Here is a 19,969-nt window from a genome sequence, read left to right as displayed (position 1 = left end):
AAGCAATGAAATTGCTTGTTATAAAACAACACCCTCACCCTATCATGCATAACAGGAGATACAACACGACTGAAACAAAGCCCAACCATAGATCCTAACACCTGGGTCGAAACAGGCGTGAAACAGAAACATTTTGAAGCCGAAAAATGTGATGTTATTTTATAATATACCCGTTCATGTTCTCTGTTTCAAAACATGTTCAAATCGTTTGGTTTCTACTGAACATGCCCCTGTTGTGTGTCCTCATATCAGGAAGTCCCGTATCCTATTGTCTCTATATGATTCCCAGGAACACAGATGAGGGCGATGCCTATGACGGGCCATAGAAATATAACAAACTATAAGAAGGGAAGGAAGAGAGAATAACAGTTTGTTTTTCTTATCTCTCCATCCCCCTGAAATCCCCTCCTGTCTTGTGGCTTTTCCACGGAACTCATGAGGGCATTTTCAAACGTCCCCTGCGATGTATACCAAGATGCAAAACTGGACCTGTGTTTACTTCCTTGATCCGATAAGTCTAATATGCTTTCACGGAAAGAGAGGGATGAATGGAGAGAGGCGTGATGTTTATCTTCTTATCCCTCTCTTCTACTCCAGGTCGTGAGAAGACATGCAACACACGTCGTGTACTGAGGACCGGATCCAGCATGCTCTGGACCGATGTCTGGATGGGCTCAGACCCAGCCCCACGGCGCCACAACCCTGGAACGGTAAGCCTCATCTGAGCTGAGCAGGGTCGGACGTGGGCGGGTGTATTTCATCTCTTCGTTGGTGACTTAGTTTTCATTCTCAGGGAATTTGATTCCCAGTGTATTTCATTTGAGACATGCAGTCCTTTATTTGTTAAGAAAGGCATAATATGGTTGTTCACGTGAAATGGAAATAAAGGCCTGTTCACAGGCAGGCCTGTCACTGTTGCATGTAGTTCATGTCACAGTATTGATCCAAACTGCAGGAACATTTTCTAAGTGTGGTGTTACAGAAAGTCGACATGATATCAAATAGCATGAGACGTTTCGAGTGTCCAGCAACGTGTTAAAACCCCTCCACAAGAAAATCACCAGTCATCAGTCAGACCACACGGACAGTAACTTGTTGTTCTTTCTCAACTTCTGCGCACCAGAACTGTTCGTTGTGACAGGTATATCTGAAGCCCAGTAGGTCTAGTGAGTCTGTTGTTGTTGAAAACTGTCAGAGAAATGTTATTACGTGCTAGAGGAAGTATCAACGTTGACACTATGGCTGTGGAGGAAGTTGTGCACACACACACACACACACACACACACACACAGAGACGTGGCGGCACAGACCGCAGTGCGCCTGGAAGCATGATGAGGTAGTGTGAGGGGGTAGGATCGGTTAGTGTTGTAAAGCGTGGCAGCACCAACTGAGTCAGATATCACACACCTACACACTGTGGTTTTCTATATCACATTTTCAGGAGGTACCTTGTTGCCACATACTGTGTTGAAATGATGTTATTAATTTGTTTTGAAGTACACTGTGTACCCTTCAGGGAAGCTATATGTTTTAGTTTCATAAGCATGTTACACAATGTGGCATGCTCCCTCTGATGTGATGTGACGTGTGTGTGTGTTTCAGTCCTGATGTGCACGGCGGGCCAGTCGTTGAACCGCTGGAGTCTGGAGGAATTGGTGAAGAGAGACCCAGAGAACTTCCTCATCCTCCTGCAGCAGATCCTCAGGAAGACCCGAGAGGTGAGGGGTCACAGGTCATTACTGAAAGGGCAGAGGCTATCATAACTCCTCTACTTAGGATGCTGCTATGACCTAGATTCTTATGGTCACATGTCATGATGACCCCAAGCCTCTACAGGATGTAGGTGGGATTTTAGTCTGATCTACAGTATGTGATTAGGAGCAGTATGCCGTCTTGTGGTGGGAATTGAGAACTGAAACTATAAAGTGTGGATACGTGAATGAACTTTTGGTTCTCCGTATGTGTGTGCAGGTCCAGGATCAGTGTCAGTATGAGCTAGTGGCTCCCCTCGCTATCATGTTCTCCTCCACTCTGTTACAGGTAACGGTAATCAATCAATCAATCAATCAATCAATCAATAAATCAAACATGAAAACCCCAACCTTAGTTACCCCTAACTAGGTGTTTTTCTGGTTGCAGACCCCCTTCTGTCCCCCTGCCACGGAGCTGCTGGAGGAGGCCTGTGAGGTGTTTGGCTGTTTCCTGACTTGGCCAGAGCCTTACTGCAGCGTGTGTAAAGGACTGCTCTCCACCTTACATCAGGAACTCAAGGCCCCAGGTAAATATGGAAAGACGTGGGCTACTCTAGGTTTTATATCTACCCCATGCTTCTATGGGGGTTTTGAACTATTCATTTACTTCATTGGGGTGGCAGGGTAGCCTAGTGGTTAGAGCGTTGGCCTAGTAACCGGAAGGTTGCAAGTTCAAACCCCTGAGCTGACAAGGTACAAACCTGTCCTTCTGCCCCTGTTCCTAGACCGTCATTGAAAATAAGGATTTGTTCTTAACTGACTTGCCTAGTTAAATAAATTGATGAGCATGATGTGGACTGTGAATTAATATGAGGTCAAAAATGGTCCGAGCCATAGTTGCTGAGGGCTGTAATCATTATGCCGATTCTGTTGCAAAACGTTTTGCAATAAACTGTTTACTCCAAACACAGAAAACGCAAACAAGAGTATCTATTGGACAAATTCAGATGGGTCCCTCCCCGTTTCATTTAGTTTGCTCTGGTTGATTCCACTTGATTCTTAAACGGTAAACCGTTTCCATAATGAATACACCCCATGTCATGGTGGCTCTGTCAACCATGATCAGTGACTGACCCCTAGTGACTCAAACAGATAATGCAGTAAGATGAAACGCACAAATACAGTGAGTATCAGAAAGTATTCACTTTCCAGAGAGCAAGAAAGCCGCTCAGGGATTTAACCACGAGGCCATTGGTGACTTTAAAACAGTTAGAGAGTTTAATGGCTGTGATAGGAGAAAACTGAGGATGGATCAACAGCATTGTAGTTACTCCACCTAATTGACCGAGTGAAAAAAAGGAAGCCTGTACAGAATATAAATATTCCAAATCATACATCCTGTTTTCAGCAAGGCACTAAAGTAATACTGCAAAAATGTGGTAAAGCAATTCACTTTTTGCCCTGAATACAAAGTGTTATGTTTGGGGCAAATCCAATACAACACATTACCAGGGTTTGGAGTAACAGATTATATGTAGTTACATGTAATCTGTTACATGTAAGGGATTACAAAAAATGGTGACTGTAATCCGTTAAATTACTAGCAAAAATATTGTAATCAGATTACAGATACTTTTAAAAAACTAGATGGTTACTTCGAGGATTACTTTTAAAATCAGAATGGATGTTTGTGGAAAAAATATTTGACACTTCTCTGTTTGTTCAATGACATTCAAATCAGCATTGAAAAAAGGGTCAAATTTAAGTTTGTTCCACCTGAGCGAGTCTGACCACAAGTCAGAGACCACTATGATGACACACCAAATGTGTTTGATGGATCACAGGAAAAGAGCAGGAATAGGCTTTTGTAGGCTACAGTCCAAGCAATGTCTTCCAATGGTGCGACTGCTGTCGGTATCCAAAGATTATCCAACTTGAATAAACGCTTGGAGGTAAGGATGACAGCAGTGGTGTAGCCTACGGCAATACGGGGATATAATTTATTATTGATATCTACATAGCGCATTGATGTGAATCATACTGCTGCTCTCTCATTTAGCTATTTGCGTCATACAGATTGTGGTTGTTGTGGATGGTTGTTCACGAATCTAAATGTGTATTTGAACCCAATAATGGTTGAATACAAGAAGTTTAAACTTCCTATCAATCATTGTATTTGAAACCAGTGGACAGACAGTGAAAAATGCGCTCTTGCAACAGCTGCATAGTGCGGATCCAAGCCTATGGAATCAAAGTGGGGCTTTTATTGCTCAATCTAATTAATGCTGATAAAATAATTACATAGGCCTAATGGACACATGCTCAAATTTGCAAAATGTTGATAGACTTAAAGGGGCAATCTGTAGTTGCTACATCCATTTTTGGACTTAAATATAAAAGTTTGGACACACCTACTCATTCAAGGGTTTTTCTTTATTTGTACTATTTTCTACATTGTAGAATAATAGTGAAGACATCAAAACTATGAAATAACACACAAGGAATCATGTACTAACCAAAAAAGTGATAAACCAATCAAAATATATTTTAGATTCTTCAAAGTAGCCACCCTTTGCCTTGATGACAGCTTTGCACACTCTTGGCAAAGCATGCCATTCCATGAGCGCAGCATTTATTTTTCAACTTGAATCAATGATCCCAATCAGTCCTCCATGACAACAAAATCATAAACAACAGAGTAGGGCTGGCTAATAAGTCATTAGTTTTGGAGTCACTACATGGCTAATCTGTACTTCCATATTTCCAAGTCCTATTCTTGAAGATTCTTGTTGGAATGACTGGAATTCTGAGAGGCTTTGGTTTTTAATGTAAAGATATAATTTAATTGTATTATATGTTGTAGAAAGCGATGGGGTAGAAGAAGAATCAACCCATAAAGTAACATTTAACATCCATATATTGCCAGCTATGTAAACTTTTTATTTTATTTATTTTTACCCCCTTTTTCATGGTATCCAATTGGTAGTTACAGTCTTGTCTCATCGCTGCAACTCCCGTGCGGACTCGGGAGTGGTGAAGGTCGAGAGCCATGCCTTCCTCCGAAACACAACCCAGCCAAGCCGCACTGCTTCTTGACACTTGCACAACACCAATGTGTCGGAGGAAACACCATACACCTGGTGACCGTGTGAGCGTGCATTGCGCCCGGCCCACCACAGGAGTCGCTAGAGTGCGATGGTACAAGAACATTCTGGCCGGCCAAACCCTCCCCTAACCCGGTCGACGCTGGGCCAATTGTGCGCCGCCCCATGGGTCTCCCGGTCACGGCCAGCTGTGACAGAGCCTGGACCTCTAGTGGCACAGCTAGCACTGCGATGCAGTGCCTTAGACCTCTGCGCCATTTGGAAAGCCTAGCTATGTAAACTTTAACATTGACTTATCCTGTAATAGATGTTGTTCAATTGGTAACATACATTTTTGTCTTCTTCTAATGTCTCTTAAGGGGAAAGTAATCTAAAAGTAATGGAATGTAATCAGATTACGTTACTGAGTTTGGGTAATTCCAAAGTTACGTTACTGATTACAATTTTGGACGGGTAACTTGTAACGGAGTACATTTAGAAAGTAACCTACTCAACCCTGCACATTACTGAGTACTAGTCTCCATATTTTCAAGCATAGTGGTGGCTGCGTCTTGTTATGGGTATGCTTGTAATCGTTAAGGACTGGGGAGTTTTTCAGGATAAAAAGGAAACGGAATGGAGCTAAGAACAGGCAAAATCCTAGAGGAAAACCTGGTTGTCTGCTTTCCATATTTCTGTATTTCAATTTCAATACATTAGCAAAAAGAATCTGTTTTTAACTTTATCATTATGAGGTATTGTGGTTTGATGGGTAAGATTTATTTTTTTACAATTCAAATCAATTTTGAATTCGGCTGTAACGCCACTCTATGTGGAATAAGTGAAGGCACTGTAGATATAACCTAATCGGATTAACTTGATCACCTCAAATTGATCAAGTTAGGTAAATGAATAGTCAGGTTTAGGTAAACGTGTCTGCTCAAACATGTGCCATTGATAATGGAGAAGGGCTTGACGGTTCTGTGGGAGCCTGTTCTTGGAAAGCGGATGTGTGATACTTCAATTCACAAAACGAAAAAAAGCAGAACTATAACATCCTGTCAACTACCTGGAAGAGGATAATGACAGATCAAATCAAAAATAAGACTGAAATCGGAGAAAGTCCCGTCGGGTACAGGCCAATGAATGAATGAATGAATGAATGAGCTTGCAGTGGTGTGAATGGGCATCACTATTTTGTGATGTTGTGAGATCAAATGATGATGTAATTGTGTGCATTACAATACTTTAGTGTGCAAAGAACAATCAACTTATTCAGCGTGTGTTCACTTCACAGGCATATCCTATCACAGACTGGTGAGAGAAGAGCAAGGCCTGGCCACCTCAAAACATCGCTCAAAAACAATGTAGGTTGTCAACAGTTTAACTGCTACATTTTACTACAGATGATTCTAAATGACTGCGCATGTTTGTCATGCACATGTAAACCACACGTCTGGAACTCCACTTCAGTTATTCGTTCTCCCCACCCCTTCCCTGCCCAATATATCACTACTTCCTTTTCACTCTGTGGGTTTTTCTTCTGTTAGCGTTCCCCTTGTTCTGTTTCCGTGTAACTGGGTGTGTGTTTATATACACGTCTTTGCATGTGTGCCGAGAGACAAAGGCATGTGTATCATCCTGTTCTAGAATTCATGCAACAACGAATAATAATAATTACTTTTTTTAGAGTGCAGACCTCCTATCACCCCTGTGTTTTCCACCATGTCAACCCTATGTCATCTCATTCCCATAGGACGGTTCTGTTGATGAACCCTAGTGAGGTGCCTCCTGAGTTCCTGTCTGTAGCAGACCAACTGAGTAGTATCCAACGGTCCCAGAGAGAGACGTATATCACCCTGGTCAAACATGCCTACCAGGCTACCCTGGGCACCAAGTACCCCCTGGCCAGCATCCACAAAGCCCTGCAGGTACTGGACGACACAATATACCACTGGAGCGCTATAGAGATACCGATAGAAATTGTGATTTTAGCTAAGATTTTGTTAGTCTTGATGGATGTGTAATCTGTTAGTTTTTACCCATCATGGTCAAAATCAATGGTTAGTAGTTTGATAGTTTGTTAGTACCGATCTTCTGAACAGAAACACAACATGACTTTCTCGCCACAGGTCAAGAGTCTAGAAGTGCTGGTGGAGATCTTCTCCATGGTAACCGACGTCCTGGAGAGGGCCGCTGCCATGGACGACCCGGCGAAAGGCCGTGATCATGTGACGCAGGGCCTGGAGGGGCTGAGGGAGAGGATGGGCGTCCCAGCGTCCGATGTCAGGAAGTCTGACGGTGAGAGGGTGGAGCCTAACCAGTGTATTGATTTGTCATATTGAGGCTACTGGGAAAAAAATGTCCATACAATGTGTGTAAATGTTGTTTCGTTGTATTTGCTCTGTTTTTAGGAATGCTGCAAACTCTACCACTGCCCACAGCCAAGTGCTACATGTTTCACTGGGACAAGGACAACTTTGGTAAAGGACTTTGGTCTTCAGTCTCTCATGAAATGGCTTGTCATGGGATCCCCCTTGAGTCTGGTTCCTCTCTAGGTTTCTCCTACCTAGGTTGACTTTCCTTTCTGTTTGATGGTTTCAACTTGGATTGTGACAAATTAATTTGTCGACGGTCCTTTACAGTACATGCAACTGATAGACTGTGTCCTTGTGATTTTCAGACATCCTCAACACCATTCTGGAGAACGAGCATGACCTAACCGGCTTCCAGACCTCCAGTGGTCGGGGTGATGGTGAGGAGGGGGAAGAAGATGCAGAGTTCGACCTGGAGGAGGAAGAGGGAGAGAAGGAAGAGGGAGAGAAGGACTTTGTACGTAGACATGTCGGAGACAACGGCTGGAGCGTGGACCACCGAGCCTCCACCTTCTCCACCGTCTCCTCCCTCTCCACTGCCTCTAAAGACTCCATGTACTCCAACTTGTCCGAATCCTACACCCCCTCCATTCTCTCAGTCACTTCCGGCATCGACAGCGACTTCTACGAAGACCCCGAGGACGCCACCTGCAGCCCCTCACCTTTGGAACAGAGCCCATCATCCGGCAAGTCAACCAAAACTTCGGCTCGTCGGAGCCAGCACTTCTCCCGTTTCTTCAAGACAAAGACGCAATCCCTGACCAGAGCCAAGAGCCTCGGCAGCCCAGATGTTACGGACTTTGTCCCTGTTCGTTCAAAGCGCTCCAACTCCCTCCCGCAGCAGGTGCACCTACGCAGCCCAGACTCCTTGTTCCAGACCCCCTGTACCCCCCAGGCCCTCAAGCACGTGTGCTTCCGCCGGAGGCCCATCCTGAGCAGTGACGAGGAGGGTAACAGTAATGCCACCACCCTGAGGGTGGTAGTGTTCGGGGCCGACCACGTGGCGGGCAAGGTGGCGAGGGCCTATAGTAACCTACGCCAGAGAGAAAACGTTTGCCCGAGCCTCAGCAGAGCCTTCCGGCTGCAGTTCTTCTTTGTGCCTGTGAAGAGGGACGGTGTTGTGAGGTGCCCCAGTCCCAGGTGCCCTAGCCCCGGAGGCCAGTCGGCTAGCCCACGGAGAGGAAGTACATCCTGTACAGTGAGTGCAACTCTTATAGTATAGTGGCTTTTTTAAAAGTGGCCCTATCAGGTTTATAGCATAGTGGCTCTTTTTAAGTGGCCCTATCAGGTTTATAGTATAGTGTCTCTTTTTAAGTGGCCCTATCAGGTTTATAGTATAGTGGCTCTTTTTAAGTGGCCCTATCAGGTTTATAGTATAGTGGCTCTTTTTAAGTGGCCCTATCAGGTATATAGCATAGTGGCTCTTTTTAAGTGGCCCTATCAGGTATTTAGCATAGTGGCTCTTTTTAAGTGGCCCTATCAGGTATATAGCATAGTGGCTCTTTTTAAGTGGCCCTATCAGGTATATAGCATAGTGGCTCTTTTTAAGTGGCCCTATCAGGTTTATAGCATAGTGGCTCTTTTTAAGTGGCCCTATCAGGTTTATAGCATAGTGGCTCTTTTTAAGTGGCCCTATCAGGTTTATAGTATAGTGGCTCTTTTTAAGTGGCCCTATCAGGGTTGGGGTTAATTCTATTTCAATTCAAGTCAATTGGGGAGATAATTGAAATTTGATTTACAATATTTAAGTTTTTTCAATGTATAAATTGAACTTCAATTCACTTCCTGATGAGATGGACCCAAACCATGTTAGTTTCTGGTGCACCATAAGAAACATCAGCTCTAAAGCGTAACCTCAATTCTAGATAATGGGTTGATAGCTGTTTAGGCTGACATATTGTTCTTCTAGGAGCTCAACATTCTTGGCACAGAAGACAGCACTAACGACATAGCCCGTTTCATTGGTATGCTGGACCCCTGGTACGAACGCAACACCTTGAGCCTGCTCAGTCTGCCGGCCAACGTGGTGTGTCAGGTAAGACCACATTTTGTGTGACATATCAAATGATGAACATGATGAAAAAAATCATGTGTTGTCTCACCCACAGTCAATGGTGTTCACTATGTCTTGCAGCAAACCTCGAAGATGGAGTCCGAGTTGTATGATAGTTCCTATGAGGATCGTCTGCCCATCCTGGCTGACCTGGTGTTGTACTACTGTCGCCATGCCACCAGGCCTGCACTGATGCAGCTCTACCAAGCTGAGGTGAGGCCTGGATTCTCTTTTTGTCTCTTTTTCTCTCTCTCTCTGTCTCTCTCTTTCTCTCTCTTTCTCTCTCTCTCACTCACACACACACAGACACACACACACACACCACACATCTCCTACACTCAACCTCCATGTTATAAATGTGTGTGTTGACTGCTTGATGTCCTTGGGGTTGTAGATGACGTTAGCTGGAGGCGAGAGGAGGACAGAGGTTTTCCTTCACTCCCTAGAGCTGGGCCACACCGCAGGGACACGAGCCATCAAGGCTATGGGTACGTACATCTGCCTCGGCCCTGTCTCCTAGCAAACAGCCCATAATAAACAACGGGCAGTTCAGATTTTCCAATTAGAAAATATGCAGCCGGGAGTCCGAGGTCTGGGTGGATTATGGCTATGGGAACATCTGCTGTTTCAATCTATGATTCAGAGACTCAATTTGTCTCATTTGTTCCCCTATGTCGTTTCTTCAATGCTACATGACTGAATCTCTTCCATCGATTTTTGCTTATTAAAAAACAAAGTGATTCTAAATGTATAAATCATCATTCTTCGTATTCATCATCATCAATGATTGATTATTCATCTTCAGCATCATGTTCAGCTCTATGGCTGTATCATAATAGGAAAGCTCTGTGTTTGTCCTTTTTGTAGGTGCAGCGAGCAAGAGGTTTGGGATCGATGGCGACCGGGAGGCAGTCCCTCTGATGTTAGAGGTGGTTTACAACAGGGTAAGATGGTGTTCAGCAGCTGTTCATATTTCTAGAAACATACTGACCGTGTCAATTGCATAATGAATCATCATTATCTTTGCCTGATGCATCTTTGATGTATTTCTCTCTCTCTCTCTCCTTCTTTTTCTCTCTCAGGTGGTCATCAGTGGGAGAAGTCAATGGACGAAGAAAGACAAAGTTTGCACCTCCATCAACCTGACAAAAGCTTGCAAGAATCCAGAGGAACTAGGTGATATAACGACAGCAATAAAATAAACTACAGTAAAATAAAGTTCTGGGTTCATTCATGAATTGGACATTTTTTGGGCCAACGCTTTTTAGAGAGCAGCCAAATCAGTTGTAGGTTTGAAAGTTTGTTTCGTCAACGCAGACATCCTGTTTTGATCCCTTCCTTCCCCCACGGTTTCAGATTCAAAGATGGAGTGCTTGCAGTTGACAATGACAGAAGTACTGAAAAGGCAAAACTCAAACAAATCTAAGAAAGGCTACAATCAGGTGAGCAGGATGTTGTCAGATCGAGTCGGTGCGACTTGCGCACATCAACAACTTCACATAAACCGCCGTGCTCTATAAGGACTCCATAAAGAGGTCTGTAAGCAGCATCTCTCGTACCCCGAGAACGAGATTATTTCTAGATCAACCCGATAACAAACCCAATGTACACTTTCACAGACACGTCGCAGTTTCTACTTTAACAGAGCACGACTTTCACTTGAGTTTTTTTTGTTGTTGTTATTGTCCAACCCTTTTCCTGCTCACTGGATCTTACATTAATGTGACACACTGCATCCTGTAGCTCAGACAAAAACAGCATTAATGCCACTAATGAATGCTTTTCTATATGTCCTTAGGGCTGGTTTCACAAACACAGATTAACCTAGTCCTAAACGCTTTCACTGGAGATTATCCTTTGATCGTGTTTTTGATCCAGGACTGTGCTTAGTCTGTGTCTGGAAAAACGACCCTTGGAGTCCCATAATATACTTGTATTGCTTCTAATGGCCAGTTTCTACTTGACAGCAACTGAGCGTTACTGAGGTGAAGGTGGACAAGGTGCAGGTCAGTGGGACTGGTAACACCACCTTCGCTGTGTGTCTGGACCAGGATGAGAAGAAGATCTTCCAGGGTGTCACCAGGTACAGGAATACACACACACACACACACACACACACGCACGCACGCACGCACACACACACACGCACGCACGCACGCACACGCACACAGTCACAGTCTTATACAACTGTGGTCCCATTCAAAATCCTATTTTCCCTAACCCCTAAACCTAACCTGTACCCTAAACCTAACCCTAGCTCCTAATCCTAAAACTACCCTAGCTCCTAACCCTAAACCCCCTAGAAATAGCATTTGACCTTTTGGGGACCAACAAAATATCCCCAGTTGGTCACATTTTTGTTTTACTATTCTTAGTTAAACACATCCACACAGTCTCCACAAGTAAAGTTAAACACGGCCACACACACACACACACACACTCTGACCACAGTGTCTCTTTCCCTCCCTCCTTCTCTCCCAGGTGTGAAGTATCTGTATGCTACAAGCCTGACAGCTCTACAGACTGGAGGTTAGACCGGGGTCTGTCCGCCCAGATCCAGCCACTCCACCCCACCTTCTGCTCCCTCCTCTGCCTGCCCATAGCCACCTTCAGCGGGGCACAGCCCTGAGAGGGGAAGACTAGCCTTAAAAATATATATATACTTTAATGTATTTATGACACTTGTTTTAGACAGCTGGTAACAGAGGGGGAGTAAGTGGAGATGAAAAGCCTTGAGTCTGTGGACCAGACTAAAATGAATGGAAGTGACTATTTTTGGAGCCAAGGGACATTATGGCTGCTGGATGGTTCAGCGAACCATCCTCCTGTGATGACTAACATTGCCTGAGACCTACAGACCTCCGTTGGGCTAACACAGTCTTGTGACATTCAGGAGACCGGGGTTCAATACCCAGTTGCTGAAATGGACACTATGGATTATGTAAATGATGTACATTTGTATACTATATATTTCTTCCCTCAAAATAACCTCAACATTACACTGTAGCTACGCTGGTATTGGTGCAAGGTATTTGGAAGCACTGAAGTCCTCTCTTCCTGCACTGTAATGAGCAACGGTTTCCTGAAGTGGGACATTTCTGAAATATCACAGTGACTTCTTTAGACCAGCAGGGGAGTCCATTGTGTTCATTTTCCCACACGAGAGTAACGTATGTCAGGATAATGAGGTAGGAAAAACAGCCTTTCTCAGGACTCCGCAGACTCACCCAAAAGCAATTATGTTCAATGTTGTTTTTTACATTTGAATGTATACATTTGACATTGTATTAAATAATCCCATTTTGACATTCCATTGTACATAATATAAGATGTATCATACTGAGTAGCACACTGTAATGTTTATTTGACACTGTATTTGACAAAACATAAGATATATTTGGTTTATTTAGCTGATACCAATGACCGCAGGAAAGGACATAGATATTCCAGGATAGATTGACCTGGTGTCATAGACCAGTCTATGGTGCTACAGAATATACTCATCCAGTCCTTTTGTTAATCAGTTGTCTAATTTATTGCTGCCTACAGCTTTGCACTGGCGAAAATGGATATGGTCACAGTAATCAATCATACAGCAGAAAAGAATGCACAGTAAAAATGCTTTTAAAAAAGGGTGAGGTTGGTATGTTAGAAATTTTTGTTTTTAAATGGGTAGGACTCTGGGTTTATCCTGACTGTGACCTAACCAGTTTCCCTATGATGTCAGGAAAACACCACAGACTAGTAATTACACATGCACACCAAGTGTACGAAACATTAGGTGACATTCCTAATATTGAGTTACACCCTCTTTTGCCCTCGCAACAGCCTCAGTCCGTCAGGGCATGAACTCTACAAGGTGTCGAAAGCCCTTCCACAGGGAGGCTGGCCCATGTTGACAATGCTTCCCACAGTTGTGTCAAGTTGGCTGGATGTCCTTTGGGTGGTGGACCATTCTTGATACACACGGGAAACTGTTGAGTGTGAAAAACCCAGTAGCGTTGCAGTTCTTGACACATGCAAACCGGCACCTTCTATCCTACCCTGATCAAAGGCACTTAAATATTTTGTCTTGCCCATCGGCTGAATGGCACACAAACAAACAACCTTTAACCTGTCGTCTCCCCTTCAACTACACTGATTTTGAAGTGGATTTAACAAGTGACATCAATAAGTGATCATAGCTTTCACCTGGATTCAAATCAAGTCAAACTTTATTTGTCACATGTGCCGGATACAACAAGTGTAGACCTTACCGTGAAATGCTTACTGACAAGCCCTTAACCAACAGTGCAGTCTACAGTATGTCATGGAAAAAGCAGGTATTCCTAAAGTTTTGTACATTCAGTGTATATTGCTATAAGGTTAACTTCAACAGACAGATGCAAAACATAAATACATGAAAGGTACTGTACATGTAACAAGATATAACAAAATGGTGTTGTCTGGCACTTCTGTTCTCTCCATATGGTACCAATTTTGATGTTAGTCTTTATTTTGCGTCTTATCAATGTCGAATCAATGTTCTATGAATTGTTTGTATAGTATGACAAATCCTACAAGAAATAAATAATGATGATGAAATAAGATAAAATGGTAGGCTACATTTTTAAAAAACTTGTTTCTCTGGGTATCTTTGAACATACAGTGAGTAACAGTAGGCTGACTTTTAAACAGAGTATCAACTGTGTTAAAAAATCTATTCAAAGATGAGAAACCTCAACCAGCACAAAATACAGGTATATATTGGAGGCCTATTTGATTGGCTAACTCCTATCTAGAGCGGCAGGGAAACAATTGAGACATTGTATTGGTTGAATAAATCCTCTGTGGGCGTTGTCATACTGTACTACCCGGCGTGCTGCTGTCACAGCTGCAACTGTAGCAACGTGTGAAGTTGTATTTTCCCGAGCAATCAACTTCACAGAGTTCTTATGGATTTCTTTGCTGAACCTAACGGCAGGTAAATAGTGATCTTGTCCACAGAAATAAGCTCTCTTAAATGCATGGCGTTTTCGTTTTGTTAATTTTGAATGGTTTTATAGTAAGATAATTACTCTTGGACCATTGCATGACTCATGTTTTATGTTCAAGTTGCACGGTATTGTAACCTAAATGCTGCAATAATGTTGCGCTGTTGAACTCACTACTGAGATCATGTTGAGCTCTTTTTCTGATATGGTGCCAGGGGAACCAGGCTTTGATGCATATTTCAAAGCTGTAGTCAACCATGCACAATCGATTGTTCTCAGAGTGCCTTTGTATTTTGGGGTTGAGAATTACAAAAACTCATTACAAGATTACTGCATATTTTGTTTGGTTCTACTCGTTTACTGTTGCTGTTTAAGTCTTCCATTGAATGAGAATCAGGTGCATTCTTTATCGGTGTGGCAGTGTGGTACTACACTTAGATAAGGTAACTGAGAGTTCAGAATCTGCCCCACTGTAACCTAACCAGTTTGATAGCGACTCATACAGATATCCCACTCACAAACGATGCATTCAGGATTTCATTGTTTATTGATAGACAGTCGTGAATGAAAAGAATATGGATACATACAGAGTAGACATGGGAAGAGGTTGTTATATTTTGATATTTTTGTTCCATTTTTAGTCTTTATAAAAAAAGCTCCTTGCCACCATGCCTGTTCAAACACATTACGCCCCAACTGGAATACACAAAGGACAACAACAGTTTTTTCTCTCTCCTGAGATAACAACAGTATGATAACACAATGCCTGATTGAAGCTCTGGCTCTGTGGGCGATGTGTGTTTTGTATTGGTGAGTCTAAAACACAGCTGTCCAGGGTGCATTTCCTCAAGTTTCCTTGTTTTAGATTCAGGTTTCCTGGTCATTCTGGGTAGTTCTGGGATGAATGGTGGCCTGGTCCCAGATCGGTTTCTGCTGTCTTGCCAACTCTTATGATCAACAGTCAACAAGACAGCACAAACAGATCTGGAACCAGGCTAGATGCGTGATTGGTTGTTGGTGATGTTGTTTGGGCAGGGTTCGAATGACTCATAGATTGTTGGTGCCCATTTCCAGCTAATTTAATTACATTGTTACTAAACCGGTATATGAGCAAATGAAAGATGCACTATGCAGAAATCACTCCACCATTTCCTTGTTGCTAAAATTCTGTGGGTGGGATGCATGAAACATGGATTCATTTTAATAGTTTGCCTAATTTCAGTTTATGTGACAAAACAAGCAAGTATAGTGTAGAGAATCATTGTACCATCTAAACCAGCTATACCCACCCCCTAAATCTATACCCACCCCCTAAATCTATACCCACCCCCTAAATCTATACCCACCCCCTAAATCTATACCCACCCCCTAAATCTATACCCACCCCCTAAACCACTGTGAAATATATTTTCCATATAAAAAAATAATGTATTTTCAGCTGTTTGAAGCTGGTGTACAAAACCTAAAGTAAGAGATGCAAAAATGACATTTAAGAACAGGAAGCATAGAAATAGCGCACGTAGAACAGATCTACCCCTTCTTAGACTTGCTTTCAATGCGAATGACAAATCTATAACTCACATTCCTATGTTCATTTTATCAGGTCGCCCAAAAAGTTACATATTGCAGCTTAAATGTATGGGTAAAGTGTTAATTGCTGGATCAATGTTTATATTCCGTGAACTTATTTGGGTTCCCAAGTTTATATTTTAAATGATTTATCGTGGTGCTCTGATTTGTCATGGGAATGCCCATAAACCCTGGCCACCCCTGAAAATGGACCCTCAATGGTATGGCCCATTGGCTTGGGTCTTCTGTATGGGATGCTGGTAGTGTACATAGCTGAGAGCTTAGGCAGTGTCATTATAGGTAAAGCCCTCTGTCTCAATGGGTTTGCAAAGTAGCAACCCAGGAGTCACTGGGTCCAAACACTCTAAGTTTATGGCATGCCTATGTTGATATAAATCAAGAGTGGCCCCAGTGGGAATATGGTAGCCTTGGTGCCAGTCTGTTCCATTGTGCCTGGTTTCCTTATGGAGAGCAGTAACACACTGGCACCCAGGCTAAGAGTCTGGCATTAGAAATGACTATTTAGCCTCCTAGTTTAACTGAAGAATTGTAAATTGAAATGCTACCTTACTCACGGTCTAAGCCTGACGCAATGAGCACATTGAGGTGACAGGCAAACCGCAGACACACTTCAGCTCAGACGCTCTTCAGTTTTATTTCAACAACACACCACCCGTTTGTTTTCCTAAAGAAGAGTATATAAACAAAGGGCCACGCCTTTGGCATCGTCATGTGCAAAGCCTCCTGGGAGGTTGTCTCCACAATGGCTCGACATGCTCCCTGCCAAGTAAGTGTTTGTGTGTGTGTGCGTATGTGTGTGTTGCGACCACGTCTAGTCTGACGCCCTGCGTGCATCCTGCCCCAGTGGCGGATAGATTGCATGACACCAAACAACCTCCCTCGATAAGTGTTTACGTGGTCATTATAACATGGCTTTATAATGACCACGTACAGCAGGATTGTATGTCGAAACCAGCCCTACTAGAATCTACAGAACCATTCAATGGAAAAATGACATTTATGCTTACGCAATGTACAACACTACTAGCCTGGAATCCACAAGCACCCTTGTTACTGAGTTGTCACAAGGCTGTAGTTGTAGCTATGGTAACAACCTTGATTTCAAGCCTGGATTTTTGCCTGGGAAGAACAGGTTAAGCATTATATTTCCCGTTAAGGAATGAATGGGAAACCGTTAAGTGCAACGTTCTTATCACTTTGATAAGAGGGAGGCCATACACTTGATATCGTGCAAATGGTATCGTTTCAAAACCTTGTTGTAAAAAAGCATAGTCACGATGAACCGGCATCAAAAGTAGGTTCTGTACTGTAGGTCTTTGTGGAAGTTGAATAGTTGCCATGGCTATAAAGTGTCGTATTTATTTTTGGTTAGGTTTACAGTAGTTTTTGTGCGTGCTTGTGTGAACATGGTTGCATCCATGCGTTCACATGCATATTTGTGCATGCATGTGTGTGTACTGTACTGTACAGTACAGTTGGCCCCTGAGTGCTGGTGCCCAAACAACAACCACCTCAGGAGCGACATCCTCAGGTGACCCTCTGTACAGGGGCTTACCCAATTCACACCTATAGACCCCCTGGGGACCCCCCCTAAGGACCCCCCCCCCCCCCCCCCCACCCTATACCCACCCTCTTCCTCCATCCAGCCTGATGGTTTTAGCACATGGGGTATAAATGTCTCCCTCCTGAATGTGTGTGTCTGTGTGTGTGTGTGTGTGCTTGTGCGTGCGTGCGTGCGTGTGTGTGTGTGTGTGTGTGTGTGTGTGTGTTTGTGTGTGTGTGTGTGTGTGTGTGTGTGTGTGTGTGTGTGTGTGTGTGTGTGTGTGTGTGTGTGTGTGTGTGTGCGTGCGTGTGCTCATGCGTGGGTCAGACGCAATGTGATAGGGGATGGAAGCTTAGCCCGGGTAGAGGGCCAGAGGGTTGCAAGAGTCCAGTGGTCTTGAAACACTTCCTCACATTGTTCCTGCTGTGAATGCAGGAAATATCCTTGATTGATATCCCCCCTCACACCAGCAGCATAGAGGGTGCATCTGAAATGCCCCCCTATTCCCTGTATGTAGAATGCACTACTTTTAGGACATAGCCTATGTTTATTTTCTTACAGGCACTTCTACCACTGGTGGAGGAGAATCATTGACCAGTTTATCTTGTATGGGTTATGGTTACGTAAGGTGTTTATGGGTCAGAGGGGTTGGATTTAGATTATTGCTTAGTTTGATGGAGAGAAATACTGTTGGTTTTCAATGGTGTCACTTTTAGATTTTTTTCTGTACATGGTGCCTTGTTTTTTATGGAAATGATCGAAGAACAACATTTGCACTATTTGTTACTGTACTGGTTTCCAAAAAAAAAAAACCTTTGTAGTGTTAGTTTGTGACGTGCCGTTTTAGCATTTTTCGTCATGAATCTTGTTGTGGAGGCAACTCTGTAGAGTGGTCACAAGCTGGCACAGCCACAAGGTCATAAAATCTGTTTTTAAACTTAACCCTAACCTTAACCACACTGCTAATCCTAACCTTAACCACACTGCTAACCCTAACCTTAACCACACTGCTAACCCTAACCTTAACCACACTGCTAACCCTAACCTTAAAGCACATTTTTGTTTTCATTCATTTTTACCATGTAGCGAAGTTTGACTTTGCAGCTGGCCTGTCTAAGGGGAAATCACTCAGTTCTGCCTCCAGGACAAGACTAATGACAATAAGCATCAACTTGCTTGTGACGTGAGGCATTGCTCAACGACATATTGTAGCAACACAATTTAAGAGTTACTTTAGCTGGGACATTTCTTGGCTTATCTCATGAAAGGAATGTTTTACCGGACTATTTGGACACTGTGCTTGCCTGGTTTTTCAACTGTGACATAATAACGACTCTACACGAGACTAGGTACTTCCCTGGGTTTTGTATAGAGGGACATGTGAGCCTGCAGTATATACATTGTTTTGCTGCTCAATGTCCTTACGTGGGGATTTCAAGGCTCAACATACGTTATCATACATTACATCTCAGCCATGGACTCTACACCTGTATAGTCCTGCACAGTACTTTTTATAGAGTGCGTGTGCGCTCGTGCGTTCATGAGTGTGTGTGTGTGTGTTTATGAAACCTTAATCATACACCTGAGTAACCCTGCACGTACTGTAGGGCGTTTATAGGTATGTGATCATGTGAAAGGGGCGTGGCTAGCTGGGTAAACGCAGGTGTGACTGAAGTAACGGGAAAGGGTTGTAACCGGGCAGAGAGATTATCAAACTGGATGGGTCGGATTACTGAGCCCTGTGTGACTCCACTCCTGCAGTATCTATCAGATTTATACAACTTGCTTTGCTTTTGTCTTTGTTATGGGAAGTCATTGTGAGTGCAGTGCCCTTAAAGAGTGAATTACTGCATACAAATATTTCTGGTCTTCAAACTCTTTTCCTCCTTGAGGATCACATCTGTTTTTAGCCATGTACCATGTACAATTATACTGTCTGATAAGGGTCTGTTTGATTGTATTGTAGCACATTGTTTGTGAGTGTTCATGTCCACTTGAAGCCTGGGGTTTTGTGGTGGTAGAGCACTCCCCTCTGCAAACTTGGACTTCAGTCTTGTACTTCTTTCTTGAAGTACGAGCTTTTACCATTGGTTTTGGCGACTCTTATCAAAAGCTCCAAATCTCATCCACAGGCAGAGCTCTAGTTGTGTGCCACTTGAAACACCCATATCAAATCTACACGATATACAGACCTAGAATTGTCTGCAGATCACTCATTGTTGCGACACGTACACTTCCTCTCTCAGTCTGCAAGGACATGAATAATTAGTGCAGAAACTGAAATTTTTTAATTTACCTACTTATTTTAGGCTCTTCATTTGGCAACGCTTGAATGAAACCTCTGGGGCACACACACACACACACACACACACACACACACACGTGCACACACACACACACACACACACACACACACACACACACACACACACACACACGCACTCCAACCTAAATATAGCCTGTCGTGTGTGGTGCAACCCTACGCATTCACACAGAGAGGAAATGTCTCAGGTCCTGTCCTCCCTCCGCACATTAAGTGTTAAAAAAAACATTATGTTAGTGTGTCTGTGAGAGACGGAGGGTATGGAAGAGAGAGAGTGAGGGAGGATGGAGAGAGAGAAATGGCGAGGGAGTGAAGGACAGTGTAGAGAGAGAGAGAGA

The 19,969-nt window shown here is 43.4% G+C and overlaps 2 protein-coding genes across 2 annotated transcripts in view; both read left to right on the top strand.

Annotated features, from left to right (window-relative positions):
• The window catches only part of LOC110495115 (phosphoinositide 3-kinase regulatory subunit 5), a 29,684-nt gene extending 15,888 nt beyond the window's left edge, over nucleotides 1-13,796 (top strand). The window contains exons 2-18 of the mRNA XM_036949478.1: nucleotides 598-710; nucleotides 1,603-1,718; nucleotides 1,972-2,040; nucleotides 2,140-2,278; nucleotides 6,072-6,141; nucleotides 6,531-6,705; nucleotides 6,907-7,075; nucleotides 7,189-7,257; nucleotides 7,458-8,347; nucleotides 9,059-9,184; nucleotides 9,284-9,415; nucleotides 9,597-9,690; nucleotides 10,070-10,146; nucleotides 10,285-10,378; nucleotides 10,559-10,644; nucleotides 11,170-11,285; nucleotides 11,684-13,796. Coding sequence (XP_036805373.1) covers nucleotides 611-710; nucleotides 1,603-1,718; nucleotides 1,972-2,040; nucleotides 2,140-2,278; nucleotides 6,072-6,141; nucleotides 6,531-6,705; nucleotides 6,907-7,075; nucleotides 7,189-7,257; nucleotides 7,458-8,347; nucleotides 9,059-9,184; nucleotides 9,284-9,415; nucleotides 9,597-9,690; nucleotides 10,070-10,146; nucleotides 10,285-10,378; nucleotides 10,559-10,644; nucleotides 11,170-11,285; nucleotides 11,684-11,831 — 2,670 coding nt within the window. The 5' untranslated portion in view covers nucleotides 598-610 and the 3' untranslated portion in view covers nucleotides 11,832-13,796. The remainder of the gene's footprint in view (nucleotides 1-597; nucleotides 711-1,602; nucleotides 1,719-1,971; nucleotides 2,041-2,139; nucleotides 2,279-6,071; nucleotides 6,142-6,530; nucleotides 6,706-6,906; nucleotides 7,076-7,188; nucleotides 7,258-7,457; nucleotides 8,348-9,058; nucleotides 9,185-9,283; nucleotides 9,416-9,596; nucleotides 9,691-10,069; nucleotides 10,147-10,284; nucleotides 10,379-10,558; nucleotides 10,645-11,169; nucleotides 11,286-11,683) is intronic.
• Nucleotides 13,797-13,936: 140 nt separating this feature from the next.
• LOC110493544 (phosphoinositide 3-kinase regulatory subunit 6) overlaps nucleotides 13,937-19,969 on the top strand; it is a 47,242-nt gene continuing 41,209 nt past the window's right edge. The window contains exon 1 of the mRNA XM_036949480.1: nucleotides 13,937-14,165. The gene's annotated coding sequence lies outside the window, so the exon portion shown is untranslated. The remainder of the gene's footprint in view (nucleotides 14,166-19,969) is intronic.

Source organism: Oncorhynchus mykiss, chromosome 17 (genome assembly GCF_013265735.2).
Source record: "Oncorhynchus mykiss isolate Arlee chromosome 17, USDA_OmykA_1.1, whole genome shotgun sequence".
NCBI lineage: Eukaryota > Metazoa > Chordata > Actinopteri > Salmoniformes > Salmonidae > Oncorhynchus > Oncorhynchus mykiss.
The sequence above is the reverse complement of the archived record's forward strand: the minus strand, read 5'-3'. Positions and strand labels throughout refer to the sequence as shown.